This window comes from Ictalurus punctatus, chromosome 7 (assembly GCF_001660625.3).
Source record: "Ictalurus punctatus breed USDA103 chromosome 7, Coco_2.0, whole genome shotgun sequence".
NCBI lineage: Eukaryota > Metazoa > Chordata > Actinopteri > Siluriformes > Ictaluridae > Ictalurus > Ictalurus punctatus.
In genome coordinates this window covers 6,102,899-6,122,503 of record NC_030422.2, presented here as the reverse complement: position 1 = coordinate 6,122,503, position 19,605 = coordinate 6,102,899, and the positions used below count along the sequence as shown (strand labels likewise).

At 38.0% G+C, this 19,605-nt stretch overlaps 2 protein-coding genes across 2 annotated transcripts; both read left to right on the top strand.

The window, feature by feature from the left end:
* Positions 1-1,970: 1,970 nt before the first annotated feature.
* On the top strand, positions 1,971-6,993 carry epdr1 (ependymin related 1). The gene is made up of 3 exons (XM_017471157.3): positions 1,971-2,349; positions 4,617-4,825; positions 5,242-6,993. Exons 1-3 carry the CDS (start codon positions 2,114-2,116, stop codon positions 5,430-5,432), a joined length of 636 nt encoding a protein of 211 aa, XP_017326646.1. The 5' UTR covers positions 1,971-2,113; the 3' UTR covers positions 5,433-6,993.
* Positions 6,994-9,222: 2,229 nt separating this feature from the next.
* stard3nl (STARD3 N-terminal like) lies at positions 9,223-19,184 on the top strand. Its single transcript, XM_017473161.3, has 8 exons — positions 9,223-9,473; positions 14,926-15,206; positions 15,496-15,573; positions 15,972-16,049; positions 16,339-16,392; positions 16,747-16,864; positions 16,980-17,078; positions 18,060-19,184. Exons 2-8 carry the CDS (start codon positions 15,006-15,008, stop codon positions 18,110-18,112), a joined length of 681 nt encoding a protein of 226 aa, XP_017328650.1. The 5' UTR covers positions 9,223-9,473; positions 14,926-15,005; the 3' UTR covers positions 18,113-19,184.
* Positions 19,185-19,605: the final 421 nt, after the last annotated feature.

Genomic DNA, 19,605 nt, shown 5'->3' with positions numbered 1-19,605 from the left:
AACTACAACACGCCGGAGCAGGTGGAGCACAAAACGTCGCCCCCTAGCGGTGTGGAGTGGGATTTCGATTTAACTTGTAAACAAAGTGCAATGCGAAATTATTTTTGTGTGCAGGTATAGTATGCAACGTATATACAACTCTGAAAACAATATATTTATTTGCTTATTATTAAAAATTGGTGTAATTATTAAACATAAAAGTTTCATATTTATTACAATAAAACAATAGCTACAACATTCTGGTTGTAGCAGGGGGCCATGGTGACTTCCATTTGCTTCAGGTGTTCCCTCCAGGTACTCCGGTTTCTTCCCCTAGTCCAAAGATATGTGTTGTAGGCTGATTGTCATTAACCAAACTGTCCGTATTGTATGAATGTGTTTGCGATTGTTCCCTGCAATGACCCCCCCACCCCCCACACACAACCCACCCCATCCAGATTCTACCCCACCTCATGCCCAGAGTACCCTAGGATAGGCTACAGGCTCTCCTGTTACCATGTGTAGGATACGCAGTACATAAAATAGATAGATGGATGGATTCTGGTTGTGGATGGATGGATGGATAGATAGATAGAGATTTATTGTTAAATAGAGATACAAATATGTGCTTGCTGATGGTTTATATGCAATGTCTTTCATTCATCCATTCATTCATCTATAGTTACAACTTTCATACACTGTTCATAAACATTTACAACTAAGGGCAATTTAGCACAGCCAATCCAGCTACTGGTGTCTTTTGGGGAGGTGGGAGGAGACCGGCGAACCAAAGGGAAACCCATATGGACATGGGGAGAATAAGCACAGAACAGTATTGGAACGGGAACCCCAGAGTTGTGAGATGGCAACGGCACCCACTGCACCACCATGTGTTTAAAAAAAATATTTATTTACAGTATAGTATAGGCAGTGGAAATGAGGCTCCTCTGCAGGGTTGCTGGTGAGACAGGCAGGATGAAGAGCACTGGACAGAGACACCAAGGCAGACCCAAGACCATCTGGAGAGATTAGATCTCACAGTTGATCTGGGAATGTCTATAGATCCCCCAGGAGGAGCTGGATTCTGTGGCTGGGGATAGGGAAGTCTGGACTGACCTTCTCTTTTGCCAGCATGACCTCTTCTATCAACCCCCAAAAAGCCTGGGTGCTGTTTTACAAGCAAAAGGTAAAATGGTCTTTAATTAAGTTTTTTTTCCCCTAAAACGTTTCCCAGATTTTTCAGTGCTGTATCACATTAATTGTTGAAAAAGATCTGACATTGTTTATCTTGGTCACAAAAAAAAAGAAGCTATTTTAACAGGGGTGTGTAGGCATTTTATATTTACTCGGTCTGTCTGTCTGTCTGTCTATCTATTTGTTTGTGGGAGCACAGTGGCTTAGTGGTTAACACTTTTACCTCACACCTTCGGGGTTGGGGGTCCGAATCCTACTTCTGCCCTCTGTGTGCATGTGATGTTTGCAAGTTCTCCCTGTGCTTCAGGGATTTTCTCCAGGTACTCCAGTTTCCTCCCCCAGTCCCAAGACATGCACTGTAGGCTGAATGGCACTTCTAAATTGTCCATAGTGTATGAATATGTGTACACTTGTGCCCTGCGATGATACACTGCGATGTGTACACTTGTGCCCGGTCCAGGGTGTTCCTTGTGCCCAGAGTTCCCTGTGATCGGTTCCAGGCTCCCTGCGGCCCTGTGTGGGATAAGCAGAACAGAAAATGGATGGAGGGATGGATTTATTTATTTGCTTGATTTTTCATTTATTTATTTATTTATCTTTTAACTTTTAATTTTCTTTCCCTGTAGTCTTTATTCACCTTGGACATTATATGCTCAATATATGCCTGCTGTGATTCAGCGATTATGTGTCGCCCAAATTTTTTTTTTTAAAAATAAATAAATAAATAAATAATGCTGTTATGGGGTATCTCGTGATGAATGCATTTTATTTGACCAATCAGATGTCGCTTTTCCTCTAGCACGCGCTGCTCGGGAGTGAGCGCCTGTTGTTGGTCTTGGGCCGTTAGAGCGCTCGCGCCTGTCCTGCACCTGCGCAGACGCTGTCCGACTCGCCCTGTAGTCTATAATATCAGACATTTTATTGCTCGGTTTTGCTTTGCATGAGCAGAATGCAGACTAGTTTAGTGCATGTGTTTGTAGTGTGTGTGTGGGCGGTAAGGGCAAGCTCGCTCGCGCGCCCGGAGGAACCGTGTGTCGCCCCGTTACAGTGGGAGGGCCGGACCGTCGTGTACGACCACAGCACCGGGAGAAACACACGCGCCGCTGTGTCCTATGATGCACAAAACCAACGCGTGAGAGTGTTAGAGCAGAAGACAGGACATACACCGTGCAAGAAGTACGTAGCCGAATTTCACCTTTTTTATCGTTAGAACTTTAAGCGTATTGTTTACGTTATATATTAATAATCTCATCAACTGTAATAAAAATGTAATAGCACAATTCTTCTAATAGTTGCCTAGTTTGCGATGTATAATATAAACCGGATATAATGTATAATCTTTGAAATGTCAGTTAATCAGAAGGTTATCCATAAAACGAAGGCTAGAAGAGGCGTAATTTAATTTGGAACGAGTCGGCTCTTTGACTCGGCTCTTTTAGATGAACCGAACCTTGAGATTCGACTCGCATATATGAGGCGGTTTTTTTAATAGTAATTTCTTAATTATATATATATATATATATATATATATATATATATATATATATATATATATATATATTTGTAGATATAAGTAATACAGTTGGAGCTACAATCCAACTTAAACCTTTACTGCATAATGTTGACATATGGCAACAATTCATGTATTTTCTGATAGGCAATAATACACAACTATTTTGTAATGGGTCATTCGAGAACGAGTCGGCTCTTTGACTCGGCTCTTTTAGATGAACCGAAGCTTGAGATTCGACTCGCATATATGAGGTGTTTTTTTAATTAATAATTTTTTTAAAAATTATATATAGTTTTGTAGATATAAGTAATGCCGTTAGAGCTACAGTCTAACTTAGTTCTTTACTGCATGGTGTTGACATATGGCAGCAATTTATATATTTTATGGCAATAAAACAAAACTATTTTCCTGTTACTGGAAAAAGGGGGGCTTTAACTTTAATTTAAAAAAAGTGTCATCTCATACATTTTTCACTATAAGCTATACTGTTTGACTAGCTATATATACTATATGACTATACTTTCCACCATTGCATATTTACCAACTACACCCCCCCCTTAAAAAATTTAATAATAATTTTAAAAAAAAATTACATAAACTAATTCAAGTAATAAAAATCCACATTTTTTATGTAAATGAAATAATTTATGCAGTAGAAGGCTAATCAAAATACTTCCACGTTAACTCTTTACATCTGATCATCTGAGCTGTTTGTGAGCGTGAATGTGAATAGTGTGTTAGACTCTTAGCTGCGTGTATGAAGCAGGATGACAGGGAGGATCCGAGCTGTGGTGCGTGTTGAAGATGTAGTCAGGTATTAAAGGAGGCTATCATTTATCAGGATAAATGTTCTAAATGACTTACAGACACAGCAAGTGCAATAACATTAACTGTGTAAATTAAGGCTATTTTCTTAATTAGAAGGTGAAGTAGGATTCCTTTTAATAGCATAACTCCAAGGCCCTGCTAAGAGCTGTAAGTATTTTTAGTCACATTAACACTTATTATGTTGTAGTAATTATTGTGAAAAAATGTAGGTGTCAATGTAGTAAGAATGCAGAAACAAGTAATAAACTATAAAGGACGTTCCTTGATGTGGACGGTAACGCTGACCGAAAATGATGCTTTCAGGATGTTCTCCCCTTCTCTCGTTACGACCACACCCTTGGGTACGGCTTAGGACTGTAATTGAACAAGGATTGTATTTCAGTCTGGCACCACTGCAAAAAAAAAATTGAACTGCAGTGCAATTGTGAATTACATTTACTTCAGCCATGAAGTCAGCATTGTTTTTTTTATTTTTCACAGAAGACATATAGTGACATAACTGCAATGCAGTGAATGTTTTGCTTTTCAGTGTGGCATGTTGTCCCTACATCACAAATGAAAAGCAATACTGTCTGTCTACTGTAGTTCACATTTTCCTCACGTGCGATTGCTTTTCTACCTGAATCTTCTCCATAATAACCGTCATAACTGTACCAAAATAGACACTACAGGATGACCCAAAAGTCTCCATACATAGTCCGTTATGTTTTCCAGCATCATGTCGATTGTGCCTTCGTTAGTGGGTGTTCGTGGATGTCCGCTTCCAGTCTTTTCGAATTTGTTAATAAGTTTGGCGAGAGTGTCGCGTGTGATGTGCTCGCCATGTTTCCTGTTAAAGTCCATCGCAACCTTACGACAGCTTCCCGATCCTGCCACGAGAATGATTTCTTCTTTTGTCAAATTCCTTCTTAAAGGCTATTTGAAAGAAATATATAAACTAAGTATTAAAAATTTTGTATGACATTTTGGTAAAACGTGTTAATTCCCCCTGAATATTCAGACTTTTGGGACACCCAGTACAGTACGTCTGTCCGTACAGAACTTGTAGTTAACATAAGCCTGTTCCTGAATGATATGCCTAACATTGTCACTCTTTCCATAGGTTCTTCGAATACATCTACTTGTTTACGAGTGGCGTGTATTTCCAGATTGAACAAGTCACCAAGGCATGTGCTAAGCTTAATTTGACTGATGCCTGGGACCCGTATGACATCCCAATGAACTCCACATATGAGGATCAGTATTTCATTGGTGGGCCCGGAGATATGATTGAGGTTCAAGAGTGGTCTGATCGAAAGCAAGCTCGCAAAGGTTAGTCTAGCGTACTGAAAGGTATTTCTTATTTTTATGTTTTTTTCATCCATTTGATTAGATTTTGGAATTGATCCAAACAGGGTCAAAGTCACAGCAAGGTCAAATGTCTGAAATGGTTTTTCTTCAAGAGCCTTCTTTCTGATTGATGTATAATTTAAGGAGGCTTTACCTTGAAGAATACACATTAGTAACAAAAGGACTAGGCTTGTTGGCAGCAGTAGCCAACTTGTTAAAGGATAACGTCTTTCTTCTGAGTGCCACTGGTGCATTAATCGTTTTTTTGGTGCCGACTGATATTGACACAGAAGGGTCACACAAGGAATATCTCACACATATAATAGCTCACACAAGGAATAGCTCACACAAGGAATAAAGTATTACTACTAATGCATACATTTGTGATTACCTCACAGATGAAACCTGGGTGGGAGTTTACACCTTGAAAGACTGCTACCCCGTGCATGAGACATACACCAAGAACAGCAGCGTGACCACCACCACTCGCTTCTTTGACCTGGAACTAGGCATCAGTGACCCTGAAGTGTTCATCCCACCCAGCACCTGCATGTCGGCTCTGCCTGAACATATGGACTCTGACTGCTGAACCTTTTATTCTTAGTCTATCACTTTTCTGCAATCTGCACAGATGGAAGAATGGCTTAACATACACAATAGGTTTTATTTAAGGTGGATAACTGCTGTTGAATGAAGTGTAGGCTTAACTACCAGGAATGCACAACTGTACCTTTATGGACCAAGGACCTCATATTTAAGATTCAGTAATATGGTACATGTCATTTGTAGTTCCCCACCTTTTATTGAATTTGATTAATATGCCTCAGATTTAAACAGGAATTCATTCTAAACAAAATGAAAAACATGTAAAGTAACCTAAGCTTATTTCTGCATTGTGCCCCAACATTTGTTCTAATTGTTATCTCAACTTACATATACAGCCAAGTTCATAAGTATTTGGACAGTGATACGATTTTCATAATTTTGCCTCTGTACACCACCACAATGGATTTCAAATGAGGCAATCAAGATGTGATTGAAGTGTAGATTTTCAGCTTTAATTCAAGGGGTTTAACAAAAAATACTGCATTAACCATTTAGGAATTACAGCAATTTTTTATCCCTCCATTATCACAGGCCCAAAAGTAATTGGACAAACGAACATAATTATAAATATAATGATTATTTTTAATACTTGGATGCAAATCCTTTGCAGTCAGTGACTGTGTGAAGTCTGGAACCCATTTACATAACCAAATGCTGAGTTTCTTCCCTTAAGAGGCTTTGCCAGGCCTTTACTTCAGTTGCCTTCAGTTGCTGCTTGTTTGTGTTTTTCGGCCTTCGGTTTTCAGAAAAGTATGCTCAATTGGTTCGAGGTCAGGTGACTGACGTGGCCATTTAAGAACATTCATTATTCATCTGTACTGTGAAGTGCATTTGACTGAATCTGAGCAGAACCTATAGCTCTTTACGCTTCAGAATTCATCCTCCTATTTCTATCAGCAGTCACATCCTCAATAAACACCAGTGACCCAGTTCAGTTGGCAGCCGTATAGTCCCATGCCATAACACTTCCTCCTGCCATGTTTAACAGATGACGTGGTATGCTTTGGATCATGAGCCCTTCCTTTCCTTCTCTTCCCATCATTCTGCTACAAGGTATTCTTGGTCATCCATCTAAAGAATCTTGTTGCAGAACTGGGCAGGCTTTTTTAGATGTTTTCTACCAAAGTCTAATCTGGCCTTTCTGTTCTTGAGTGTTACCAGTGATTTAAAAGGTTAATGCAATATTTCTGTGAAACCTCTTGAATTAAAGTTTTAAGTCTTCACTTCAATCACATCCTGATTGGTTCATTTAAAATCAATTTTAATTATGTAAAGAGGCAGGATTTTGCTCTGTCCAAATACTTATGGCCTGGACTGTATTTTATGAGTTGCACAAAATTAATCATGTGCATTAAACCTAATACATGTGATGCAAATGGTTCTCTTAAATCTATATTTTTTTTTTGAGAATTTGTTCAACTGAAACCTATTACTGATTTGCTTTGGTTCATGTAACTTATGTAATATGGCTGCTTTAATGGTGATTAATCCATGCTATAAATCCATGACACAAGACAATAATAAAACACTGTTACCAAAGGAATTATACATTCTGTATATTTTCCTTTAAATGAAAATATGCAGCATAATTATGGAAACAAAAAAGAGGCATAAAGATATGAATGTTAAAAGCCATTGATTGAATAATGAACAATTGAAGTCAAACACCACTGAATTAAAAGAATAGAAATATATTACTTTCTAAAACTAAATATCTGTATTTAAATTGTTTCGAATGATCTTCCTTGAAATTCAAAGTACAGCTCCAATTCTGAGAAAGTTGGGACAATATGGAAAATGCTGATAAAATCAAAGAGGAGTGATTTTAAATGTACTTTGAGTTGTATTTATGCAAAAAAAAAACAACCAACATATAAAGACAAGGTAGTTGGTGTTTTACTTAATCTATTGCAGAGTTTTTTGAAGGAAAACGTTGGTTTTTTTTGCGAAAAAGTTGAGACGGGGCAATTTGGGACAAATAGCCATGTAACAAGTTGAAATAAGAAGGTGAAGTGAAACAGGTGAGGCAATCGTATAATCATAGTATATAAGGCCTCTAAAAAAGGCCTAGTCCTTCAAGAGCAAGGATAGGTCGAGGCTCGCCAATCTGCCAACAAATGCTTCAGAGAATAATCCAACACTTTGAGAAGAAAATTCCTCAAAGACAAATCAGTAGGATTTTTGCCATTTCACCGTCTACAGTGCACGATATAATTAAAAGATTCAAGGAATCTGGTCAAATCTCGGTGTGTAAAGGGCAAGGCCAAAAACCACTTCTGAAAGCGTGATCTCTGATCCCTCAGACAGCACTGTCTTAAAAACAGTCATGAGTCTATAATGGAGATCCTGACATGGGCTCGGGAATCCTTCGCTAAACCATTGTCAGTCAACACCATTCACTGCTGCATCCACAGATGCAAGTTACGGCTTTACTATGCAAAGCAGAAGCCGTACATCAACACTGTCCAGAAGCTCCACCGATTTCTCTGGGTTCGGTCTCATCTGAGATGGTCAGTAGCACAGTGGAATCGTGTTTTGTGGTTTGACGAGTCGACATTTCAAGTACTTTTTGGACAAAACAGCCGTTGTGTTCTCCGGGCCAAAGAGGAAAAGGACCAACCAAACTGTTATCAGCATCAGGTCCAAAAGCCAGCGTCTGTCATGGTATGGGGGCGTGCCAGTGCACATGGCATGGGTAACTTGCACATCTGTGAGGGCAGCACTAATTCAGAAAGATATGTTCACATTTTGGAGCAACATATTCTGCCATCCAGAGCAGGACAATGCCAAACCACATTCTGCCCGGATTACAAGCTCAAGGTTGTGTAAACAGAGATTGAGGATGCTAGCATGAGAACGTGTGGCACATTATGAAGGCCCTGTACAGTTGCGAAACTGAAGAAATACATAATAGATGAATGTAGGAAAATTCCGCTTGCTAAACTTAACCATAAAATAAAATTGGTTGTGTTTTTATTATTATTATTATTATAGAATTTGAAGAACGTGCAAAATTAAACTTGAGGCTGTATCTCAGGGATGGTCACAACGCTTGGTAATCACCATTAGGCCCTGAGGTTATATGCATCGTTTTGGAACACTGCCCCCTACTGGTCAGGAGATGGCAAAAATGACTTTTTTTGGCTTCTAATACTTGAAAGCCATGCATGATAACAATCATGCCCAGATGCTACCTGAGCAGTTTAAGAACAGCGCCAAATACTGGACGAAAATTTTAAGTAGCAGCTATTTTTAGTTATTTTATGATTTAAAGTTTACATTTTCAAACTCCTTATACATTGTTCATTAGACTCAAAAACATTGGACAACCAAAAACATGTCACAAAGCTCCTTTGCTGCTCATGGTGCCTATAATCTATATAGCTTGCAGCTATATTTATTATTATTATTATTATTATTATTATTAAGAAATAAAGAATATGTTTGAATGTATATCTTGTGTAGTCATTGAAAACAAATAAAAAATGTCCTTGAATAGTCCTGGGAGTTCTTTAGGAAGCGTCTGTACAAACCCTGTTTAACCCAACCGACTTAAAACTAGAAAGTAACTTATATTTATGTTCTTAAGGGTAATTATCCCTAATAGGTTAAATAACTAAACTTCAAAAATGTACTCCATGCGAATAAATAAGACCGCCAGGGACAAGGAACTACACGTCCCACAATTCCCATTTCAAAATACGTTTACGTAAGTTCCGGTCATGTCACGTTATCGACGCGCACGAAAGAAGTTTCAATTTCGTGCTGACTGCGGAACGGTGGTTTGTAGCTGAAACCTGCGTTTAGTCATTGTATTAAAGACTTAAGAACTGACCTGAGATCAGCATAAAAGCGCATCTGCGAGCAGACGGCGTGACTCACGGCCCAGCGTCCACTTGCAATAATATGAACATTATTATGTTAGCATTATTATATTAGCGTTAACGCTAAGTCGTTCACTAGCCAGTTTATCTGGAAGAAGTCCGGAGTCTGAGCTAGTTTAAGAGTTTCTCAGAATTGTAAGGTAAGTAAACATCGCAGCTCGTATCAATACAAAACACATACCGATATGGCGAGGATTAGCGAGATAGCAAATAGATGAACTCCTGCCAGACTTGGCTCGTTATTTTGCATGTTGTTTTTTTTCTCTCCCCCAAGCTTAATTAGCTGTATTTGTAGTGATGTGAATTAGTTACGCTCTTCACAAACAGATCACTCAGCTAAAGCAAACTCTTCATCCGAGTTTGCATGCTAGTCAGTGAATATATAATATATGCTTCTGAGAACATATTTGTTATTGACGACATGCATTACGCTTCAAATGCACCAAAAGCAGAAGAACTGAAAACACTGTTTATTTATTTACTTGTTGTACACTGATACAATTGACTCTGAGCTCAATTTACCCCTCATTACAAAACTGTCAGTTTTGGTAATTGTCTAATCTTATAAAACTCCCCTAGTGTCTGCTAATAAATATAACACTGGCTGCTTTATTACTGTTAACTTGTCAGAAAAAATGCTTCCTCCATGAACATATAGGTTGCGCATTTTTATAGTAGTGTCTTGTGCTTAGAAAATGCCTCCAGCATTAAAATACGAATCCACGGTTTTGTAAATATGAAGTGCGCATGCGCAGAACCCCTTGGTGGGACGCCTTGATAGGTGTGACAACTTGACAAGATCACACATGAAAGTATAGGTTTAAAAGAATCTTCTGCAACTTTGCAAAGAAACCATTACATCTTCTGAACAGTTTCTTGTAACGTACTAAATAGTCGGCCAACAGTATAGAATGTGTCACTTCACTTTGTGTCATGCAAGCAGACTGGTTTTAGTTCTTCCATGCTGATGTTCTTGCTGTGCTCGTTTTATGGCGAGGAAGTGCAGCCTTGCATTCCTCTAGGTCTGAGCTGTATGTAAATTATTTACATCACAGATCATACTTCTCTCAGCTCTCTGGCTGATGAAGGAAGTGTTGTGCTTTTTAAGGATTAGTCAATCTTATCTGATTCTTTTGGCTTTTGTGTGGTCAGCTTTTTAAAGAGGATTGCATTAAATGGTGCAAACAGACCACTGAAATGGCCGAGGAAGTACTACAGGATTCCAATAAGAAACAGAAGTTTGGCATATGTTACAGAGTTTATAGGCAGTTTACCAAATTACAAATTATTTCTCAAATAATTAAATGCTCATGTGTGTGAATTATTTGTGTATAAATTATCTGGGTTTGAGGTATTTCAAGTAAGTTACTTTATGCAGGTGGATGTTATTTACAAATGTCCCAGATTCATTCTTGTGTTCATCTTTAGTAAACGCTTTATCCTGGTCAGGATTGAGGTGGAACTGGAGTCAATCCCAGTAACCTTGGATGTGAAGCGGAAAAACACCCTTGATGGGAAGCCGGTCGATCCCAAGGATAATTTCACTAAATTGAAATGTCATGAATTGGGCTTTTTAGGTGTCTGTTATTGAAGTGTATATACACTATATGGCCAAAGGTTTGCAGACACCAGACCATCCCTGGAATGGGAAGTTTTGAACATCCCATTCCAGATTTGGTCCCCTTTTGTTGTTCTAATATCCTCCACTCTTCTGGGAAGGCTTTCCACTAGATTTTGGAGCATGGCTGTGGGGATTTGAGGTCAGGCACTGATGTCGGGTGAGGAGGCCTGGGGCCAGTCAGCATTCTGATTCATCTCAGTGTTCAGTGGGGTTGAAGTCAAGGCTCTGTGCAGGCCACTTGAGTTCTTCTGCATCAACCTCAGTAAACCATGTCTTTATGGAATTTGCTTTGTGCTCAGGGGAATTGTCATGATTGAACAGGTCTGGGCCCCTTGGTACAAGGGAAATTGTAATGTTACAGCATACAAAAACATCCTATTGTGTGACAGTTGTGTGCTTACATCTTTGTGGCAACATCTTGGGGAAGAACCATGTATTTGTGTGATAGTCAGGTGTCCACAGACCTTTGGCTCTACAGTGTATCTACAGTGAAAAAGTATTCTCTTGATTTCTTCTGTTTTTGTGTACATCTCATACTAAATAGTTTTTGATCTTCAAACAAAATACAACATAAAACAAAGGCAACCTACATAAACACACACTACATTTTTTATTTTATTTTTCATTATAGCAAAAAAATAATTATCAAACAATTATCACCCATGTGAATAACTAATTGCCCCCTTAAAATCTGTTTGCCACCTTTAGCAGCAATAACTGCAAACAAATGCTTCTTATAACTGGAGATCAGTCTTTCACTGACTTCTAGGACTAGGACTTACTCCTATGCTTTGGATCATTCAGTACGTTTACATGGATAACACTAATCCAATATTAACCCAATTAAGTCAATACTCTGATTAAGAAACTAGGATGTAAACAGCAATTTTTAATTACCTTAATCCGATTAAGGTCACACTCGAAGTAAACACAAATGGAATTAAGACGTGTGGAGTATTCTTGTTTTAGTCACATTATCGATGTGCGTTACAGACATGTACTCACCTTAATCACACTATTAACGTCGTGTGGGAGTTTTCACCGCATTTTGCGACAGGACACGATCACGCACGGCAGCGCTCAACCATTTTACGGCAAACAAGAGAGCAGGCTGCATCCCAAACCGCATACTTACCTACTATAGGCCTATAGTAGGCGAAATACATGTATCTCGGGTACTATATAGTAGGTAAGTATGCAGTTTCGGACGCGGCCCACGGCTTCAAGCAGTCTATTAGCATGTATAGCATGACAAATAATTAACCACAGTTGAAGCGTTCGTAAAAATGTAAAATAAAAAACTCAAAACTGTATACGGTACCATAACAAAGACGAACTGTATGTCGATACGTGAAAATCTGGGGGGAACATTGGACGGCGTGGCGCGGTGATGTAATGACGTGTGCTGTTAATTGAACTATGTTCAATTACATGTAAAACGGGAACATGAAAGGAATATTCTAAAAGCGACTCATGTAAACGCCTTAATCACAGTATTGTCTTATTCAGAATAAGGTCAATAATTAGATTACTGCTGTCCATGTAAAGGTAGTCATTGTCTTGCTGCATAATCCAGTTTACATGGGTCTCAATTTACGGACTGAAGATTAGATATTCTCCTTGTGGATTTTCTGGTAGAGAGCAGAATTTATGTTTCTCTCAATTATTGCAAGTTGTCCAGGCCCTGAAGCAGCAAAGCATCCCCACATCACACTTCCACCACCATGCTTGAGCGTAGGTATAATTTCTTTTTGTGGAATTCAGTGTTTGGTTTACGTCAGATGTAACAGGACTCCTGTCTTCCACACAGTTCCACTTTCGACTCGTCAATCCACAGAACATTCTCCCAAAAGGTTTGAGGATCATCAGGGTGTGTTCTGGCAAAATTCAGATGAGCCTTAATGATGTTCTGGGTTAGCAGTGGTTTTCTCCTCACCACTCTTCCATGGATGCCATTTTTGCCCAGTGTCTTTCTGATAGTGGAGTCATGAACAGTGACCTTTATTGATGCAAGAGAGGTCTGTAGTTCCTTTTGATGTTGTCCTTGGTTCTTTTGTGACTTCCTGGATGAGTAGTTGCTGTGCTCTTGGAGGAATTTTGCAAGGTCAGCCACTTCTCGGGAGGTTCACTATTGTGCCGAGTTTTTCCATTTGGAGATAATGACTCTCGCTGTGGTTGTTTGGAGTCCCAGAGTCTTTGAAATAGCTTTGTAACCCTTCCCAGACTGATGTATTTCAATCACCTTCTTCATCATCATTTCTGGAATTTCTTTCAATTTTGCCATAGTGTGTTAATGGGTAAGATCTTTTAACCAACTTCATGCTGTTGAAAAAGTTCTCTTTAAGTATAGATGTGATTGAACAGGGTTTGTAGTAATCAGGCCTGGTTGTGTCTAATCCAGCTGAACCCCGTTATCAATGCACTTTCATAGATTTATTAACTACGGGGGCAAATACATTTTCACACAGGCCCAGTTGGTAATGGAGAACTTTTTGCTTCAATAAATAACATTATCATTTAAAAACTGTATTTTGCATTTACTCAGGTTGCCTTTGTTTTATCTTAGATTTTGTTTTAATTTCTGAAACAGTTTAGTATGAGATCTACACAAAAATGGAAGAAATTAGGATGGGACAAATACTTTTTCACAGCAGTGTATATATCTGTTTCATCAATTGGTCTGGCCTCTACTTGTCAGTCTTTCAACATAAATGATCAAAAAACAAAACCAGGTTAACAAAATTAGTACTGTCCAGCTAACTAGTTCAATTTCACTAAAGAAAGTACTGACAGCTAAATAGCTATAAATAAACTAATGCAAATAATCAAACTTGACTTTATACTTACAATTTCCTTACAATATATACCTATTACAATAATAAAATAAAACAAAACACCAAGCTATACTAGTTGTGTAAAACTGTTATGAATTAAGTTACTTCCTGACTACTGCAGCTCCAATCACTCTGTGAGTCTGGCTGATGCTGGTATGTTTAAGTTTGAGATGTTTGTCATGCTCATTTCCATTTCACTGATTGGCAGTTGGTTATGAGGTTCCTGAAATCCACAATCATCTCTATTGTTTTACAGATATTGAGTTTAGATGGGATTCACTTTGCACCGTACAGCAAAGGTATTCATCAAGGCCCTGTATTTTTCCTCATGCATATGCCTGATGGATCCCACCACAGCCCATGTGATGAGAGTATTTCTGCAGATGATGTGTTTTCCGCGTTATGCAGTCTGAGGTGTACAGGGAAACAGGAAGGGAGCCAGCATTGTTCATTGTTCAGTATCCAGAATATGGATGTGCATTCATCATAGATGTGTCTTTCCCCGAAACATTCAGGCTTTGTGGTATTAAATACACTAGAGAAGTGGAAAGAAACTTCATTCTTACAGTCTTGTTTGTTTTTCCCCATATAAGCAGAGTCTGTGCTAAGCAGGTCATCCAGTCTAGTTTGATCCTCTCATGCAAACTGAACCAGGTCTTGTGCAGTTTTGACCAGGGGTTAGAGATGAGCCAGTATCAGCCTCTCTGCAGTCTTTAATATAAGTGAAGTCAGTACCATTATTTAGGGATGTCATTGAGGCTTTGATGAAATATCACATAATGATAAGAACTCGTAAATAGAAATGATTTACCTATACCATACTACTATTCAGTCACATTTTTCAGTGTTCCAACTTAAAGCCAGTGTTCATTAAAGGTCAGAGCCAGTGTATTTATGTAACTGTAATTAGATTATATTTATGTGTTTATATTCATGTAAACTGGGCCCTTTTGCTAATTTTTTATTTTTATTTATTTATTTTTTAAACTAAAAAATACAACAGCAAGCAAGACGTCCTCTATCATGCATGTCTTGCCTCTAACTCAGGAAGAGTTGCATATGCTCCTGGCTATTTCCTGAAACAGGCCAGCTGCAGTGGTGTGAAATGTTTTTGCTTTGTGTTGCTTTGTGGTTTAGCTTGACCAGACATGGCTGTTGGGTGCAGCTTTCTTGGCTGGTGAGAGAAAGTGGGTGTGGCCTGGTGTGAGTGACAGGTCATGGCCAGTCAGTGCAGCAGCATGGACTCGAGAGCCACAGCAAGGGGTGTGGGGTCCATCAACTCCACCCCTGTATCTGCCCGAATCGATTCCTATGAAGGTGTGGAAAAGAAGTGCATCTCTGACCTCCGAAGGACCTTCTGTCTGTTTGTGACCTTCGACCTTCTCTTCATCACTCTGCTCTGGATCATTGAGTTAAATGTAGGTTTGCATGTTTCACATCAAAGCCTAATGCAGGGCCAGAGCCACCATAAGACTAAAATTCATTAACAAAGGGCTTCTTGATGAGTTTATATAGATAGCGCTGCACCAATTAGGTGCTTCATTACTGTTTAGAAAAATCTGAGATGAAAACTTTAAAGCCTGTTATGTCAGAGAATTGTACACGCTGTGTATTTTAGTATTGTATTGTAAAACAACATAAATAACAGCGTCTTTATATTACTTTGCATTAACGTGTGTATTTTCCTCTTTGTGTTCTGTGCTTCAGGTCAATGGAGGAATAGAGGAACAGCTGAAAAAGGAGATTTTACAATATGACTACCACAACTCCTTTTTTGACATTTTTGTAAGTCTTAACCAGTTTTTCTTCTTCTTTTTTTCATCTGAATTGCATCTATATTTACTTTGTGATGCAGTATTGAAATTTCATATTTTCTCTTTGTACGTGTTGGCATATTTAGAGTGAAACTGGTTTAGACAGAATTTGCTAATAGGCTAATCCCTATTAAGATTATATCAAGTGCTTTTTGACATTTGAGACAGCTAGTGATCAGTATCCTCTTGCATGCTCCCTATCTTATTGTTTTTATAAGACAATCAAACTTCAATAACTAGTTAATAATTTAGATTGCAAAATTTTTATTTTTTAAAAATTATTCCTTTAAGGGAACAATCACACACAGTGTATACTTTATATATTGTATATTGCTTTACAAAAACGTTGTCTCTGTTCTCCGTCTTTAGTTATTGGCTGTGTTCCGATTTGCAGCCTTGATCCTGGCCTATGCAGTATGTAGACTGCGCCACTGGTGGGCCATTGCGGTACGTCCATTTCCACAGGGCTTATTTTCCACTTATTGACACCAGGGGGTATTAGTGGTCTGTGTCAGTCTTTTTTCATGTTTCTGCACAGCTTAAAAGTTTTGTAATAAGAGTCACAAGATTTTCAGCACTCATGTAATGAATCTGAAACCTGAAGATTTATTCAGGATATAATACAAAACAAAATAACTAATGAATTGCAGACAATAGACCTGTCATTTAAAACAGTGCTTTTCATGAACCTTTGCCTTATTTATTTATTTATTTATTTATTTATCTATCCTTACAGATAACAACGGCAATCACCAGTGGTTTCTTAATTGCAAAAGTTATTATATCAAAGGTATATTTTCTCTTTTCACTGGATAAACCATACTCTCCTTATAAAGTTAAGAGCAGCACGGTGTAAACCTAAAGCTATCGCACAACACTGCTCACACTAAAATGTCTTGCACAGTAATATCTGAAAAAGCATTTATAACACCATCCAGTACATATATTATACAGGATGTCAGTGGGTCACTCAGTCACTCCCTCATTTGTCACATTTGTTTGCTCTTTGCTTAATAGTCAGCTGTAGATTTTGACAGTCTGTGTAATGGCTATGACTGGTTGAAATATGAAGTGCATCACAAACTGTAAAACCAAGCATACACGTCTTAAACGCAGGCTGTTAATACTCCTTGTCCTTGTCCAGCTGCTGTCTCAGGGGGCATTCGGTTACCTGCTACCCATCACCTCATTTATACTGGTGTGGCTAGAGACGTGGCTCCTAGACTTCAAAGTTCTGCCACAGGAAGCCATTGCCGAAAACAGTGAGACTACTGTTGTTAATTTTGTTAAACAGTGTTCTTCTTATATTTTGTTGATTGATTTTATTTTTTCCTTTCTTCGACAAAACACACTAACAATTTCACATTTATGCGACAGGGTATCTAACAATACAGAGTGTCTCAGACAGAGCTCCTCTCTTGCTGCCAGGCCCTCTCTCAGACGGACAGTTTTACTCACCACCGGAGTCTGTCGCAGGTAAGAGATCATTACCTACCAGAAAGAGCAATGTGATTATGGTAAACCTATAATAAGGCAGACATTCTGCGGTTGTTATATAAGAATTAGACAGTGCCATTGAAGGCTTTAAGATAATGTTATTTGTGAGCACGTACACATGGTATTATTGAGTGACTGTTGAACCACAGCAACCGTTTCTTGGAAAATAATACCGCATGAGCCCAGGTGCACCATCATTTATTCAGATACACTTCACCAAATGAAACCAAATGAAACCAAGTGATTCTTCAGAATAAAACCTCAGCGTTGTCAGTGTGTATCAACCTCAGTATATGTTATTAAGTAAGGAATAAAAACATGATATGGTGTGCTGTTATAGGAAACGGTTTATTTTTTCCAGTAACTGTACATTCCTCTTATTCCACAGCAACTTGCTGACTTTAATATTTAAATTTATTAATGAACAGCACATAGTGCTTTTTAATGATTCATAGTTACATTTAATGTTGTGAAACATCTACAAAACAAGTTGGTTATTTTCTGTTATCACTGTTATGCATTATATTTTATATGTCTTGATTATACTAAGAGTGTTACAAAGCCTTCTTCCATGAATGTTAATAGAAAGCTTTACATATCAACAATGGCTACTGTACTGTATGATTTAAGGGAATCCAGAGGGAGGGGGTTTGTGATTTTTTTGCAGACAGACATAAAAGGGATGAGGAGCACTGAAATGAGTATCATTGGGTAAACGCAGTTAAATCTGTATTTTGAAAACGTCAGTGGGTAACCAATCGATCACCTCATTTAACTGTGACGCCATAACAATCCTGCTTCTGACCAATCACGTTCAAGAATTTAGCAGCACTGTGGCGTAAACACAAAAGGTGCATTACAAAATTCTCAATTCAGAATAAGATGTCTGAAAGCGATTGGGGGAAGAAAAAAAAAACACAGGGACAATATTAATCACATAAATCTGTTTGGATGTTGCAGATTCTGAAGAAGATCTTGATGACAAGCATGACCTTGAGAAACCCATCGTCTAGCAGGTGTTCCAAGGTGCACATATATTGGAATATCCAATATAGCTTTATGTAAAGGGTTTGTGTGAGTGTCTCTGGGTTGCTCAGGAGTAATCAGTACTGTGCCAGCACTAAGGTCTTGGCGTGTGTGACCCTGCCTTGAGCTGCATTTTAGTTTGTGATTCATCATCCAAATGATTTTGAAAGCCACTCTAGTTCCACCAGTGCCAACATTATGTTCATCAGCCTGATTCTTATTCTCACTCCAGGACCTTCAGCTGTAATCCAGGTGCATAAAACAAACCAATCGGAATCATGTTCCGCTATTTTAATATTGTATTAATACTATACCAGACACAAAGTTGTTTTTTGATTTGCTCATGAACAAGTATCAAGGTTAAAAATGAACGACTGTTCACTTTGGCTTTTCGACATGTGCTGCACTTTGATATTTGATATTGTTTATGGCTTCACAGTAGCAAATGGCTCCAATAGGTGTCTTGCGTAACAAGGGCCGCTGATGCTTTTTCTGTCTGTATTATATTTAGATCAGTCATAAATCCAAAACATGTAGATGCCCGTTCATTTGAGTTACAGTTGCACAACCACAGATTATTCACGTTTATTTACATGATTCTTTATACCGTTTTATTCAATCAACATTTTAACATGTTTGCTCTCAGTCCTTGTATATAAAATGGATAAAATAGACCTTCACATATGATGGGCAGTTATGTTTTACTTGTAACATGATTGGGACCGTTTGCTTACCCGCAGTATAACATGCATCATAAAGGGCTCACTTGATCCTGCATGATCATAAACTGTTTACTACACTTGTGTAGAACGCTCATTTGTTCACAGTAATATATGCATGTTGTCTGTCAGTAGACATTAGCGTATACCATGTGTGCTTTCATTCACGAGAGACTTTTTACTTGTTTGATTTTTGAGTTAATACTTTAGGCAAGGGTATGTGGGGTGGGGGTGTTGTGTCTCAGCCTTTGAGATTTGAAAAATCATTTTTTGTCATTCAATTTTATTTCATGGTAAATGTAAAATCATTTGTTTTAATTAAAGTTTCTGTTTTATTTCAGATTACTTTGAGTCATGTTCTTTGTTTTAAGAAAAAATCTTTAATAATATAATGAGCCCAGTATATTCATGGAATATTCTTCTTGGGTAGCTACAAAGCCACACACAAACTTAACTAACTAATTAAATTATATATATATATATATATATATATATATATATATATATATATATATATATATATATATATATATATATAGAGAGAGAGAGAGAGAGAGAGAGATCGATCTATATCTCTCTCTCTCTCTCTCTCTCTCTCTCTCTCTCTCTCTCTCTCTCTATATATATATATATATATATATATATATATATATATATATATATATATATATATATATATATATAGAGAGAGAGAGAGAGAGAGAGATATAGATCGATCTCTCTCTCTCTCTCTCTCTCTCTCTCTCTCTCTCTCTCTATAT

What these genes read in the sequence shown, in the direction of transcription:
- stard3nl (XM_017473161.3), top strand. Translation starts at nt 15,006, where the DNA reads ATGGCCAGTCAGTGCAGCAGCATGGACTCGAGAGCCACAGCAAGGGGT. An exon ending in ACTCCTTTTTTGACATTTTT is followed by an intron (nt 15,574 to 15,971) that starts GTAAGTCTTAAC and finishes CTCCGTCTTTAG; the next exon opens with TTATTGGCTGTGTTCCGATT. An exon ending in ACCACCGGAGTCTGTCGCAG is followed by an intron (nt 17,079 to 18,059) that starts GTAAGAGATCAT and finishes TGGATGTTGCAG; the next exon opens with ATTCTGAAGAAGATCTTGAT.
- epdr1 (XM_017471157.3), top strand. Translation starts at nt 2,114, where the DNA reads ATGAGCAGAATGCAGACTAGTTTAGTGCATGTGTTTGTAGTGTGTGTG. An exon ending in GGACATACACCGTGCAAGAA is followed by an intron (nt 2,350 to 4,616) that starts GTACGTAGCCGA and finishes CTCTTTCCATAG; the next exon opens with GTTCTTCGAATACATCTACT. An exon ending in TCGAAAGCAAGCTCGCAAAG is followed by an intron (nt 4,826 to 5,241) that starts GTTAGTCTAGCG and finishes ATTACCTCACAG; the next exon opens with ATGAAACCTGGGTGGGAGTT.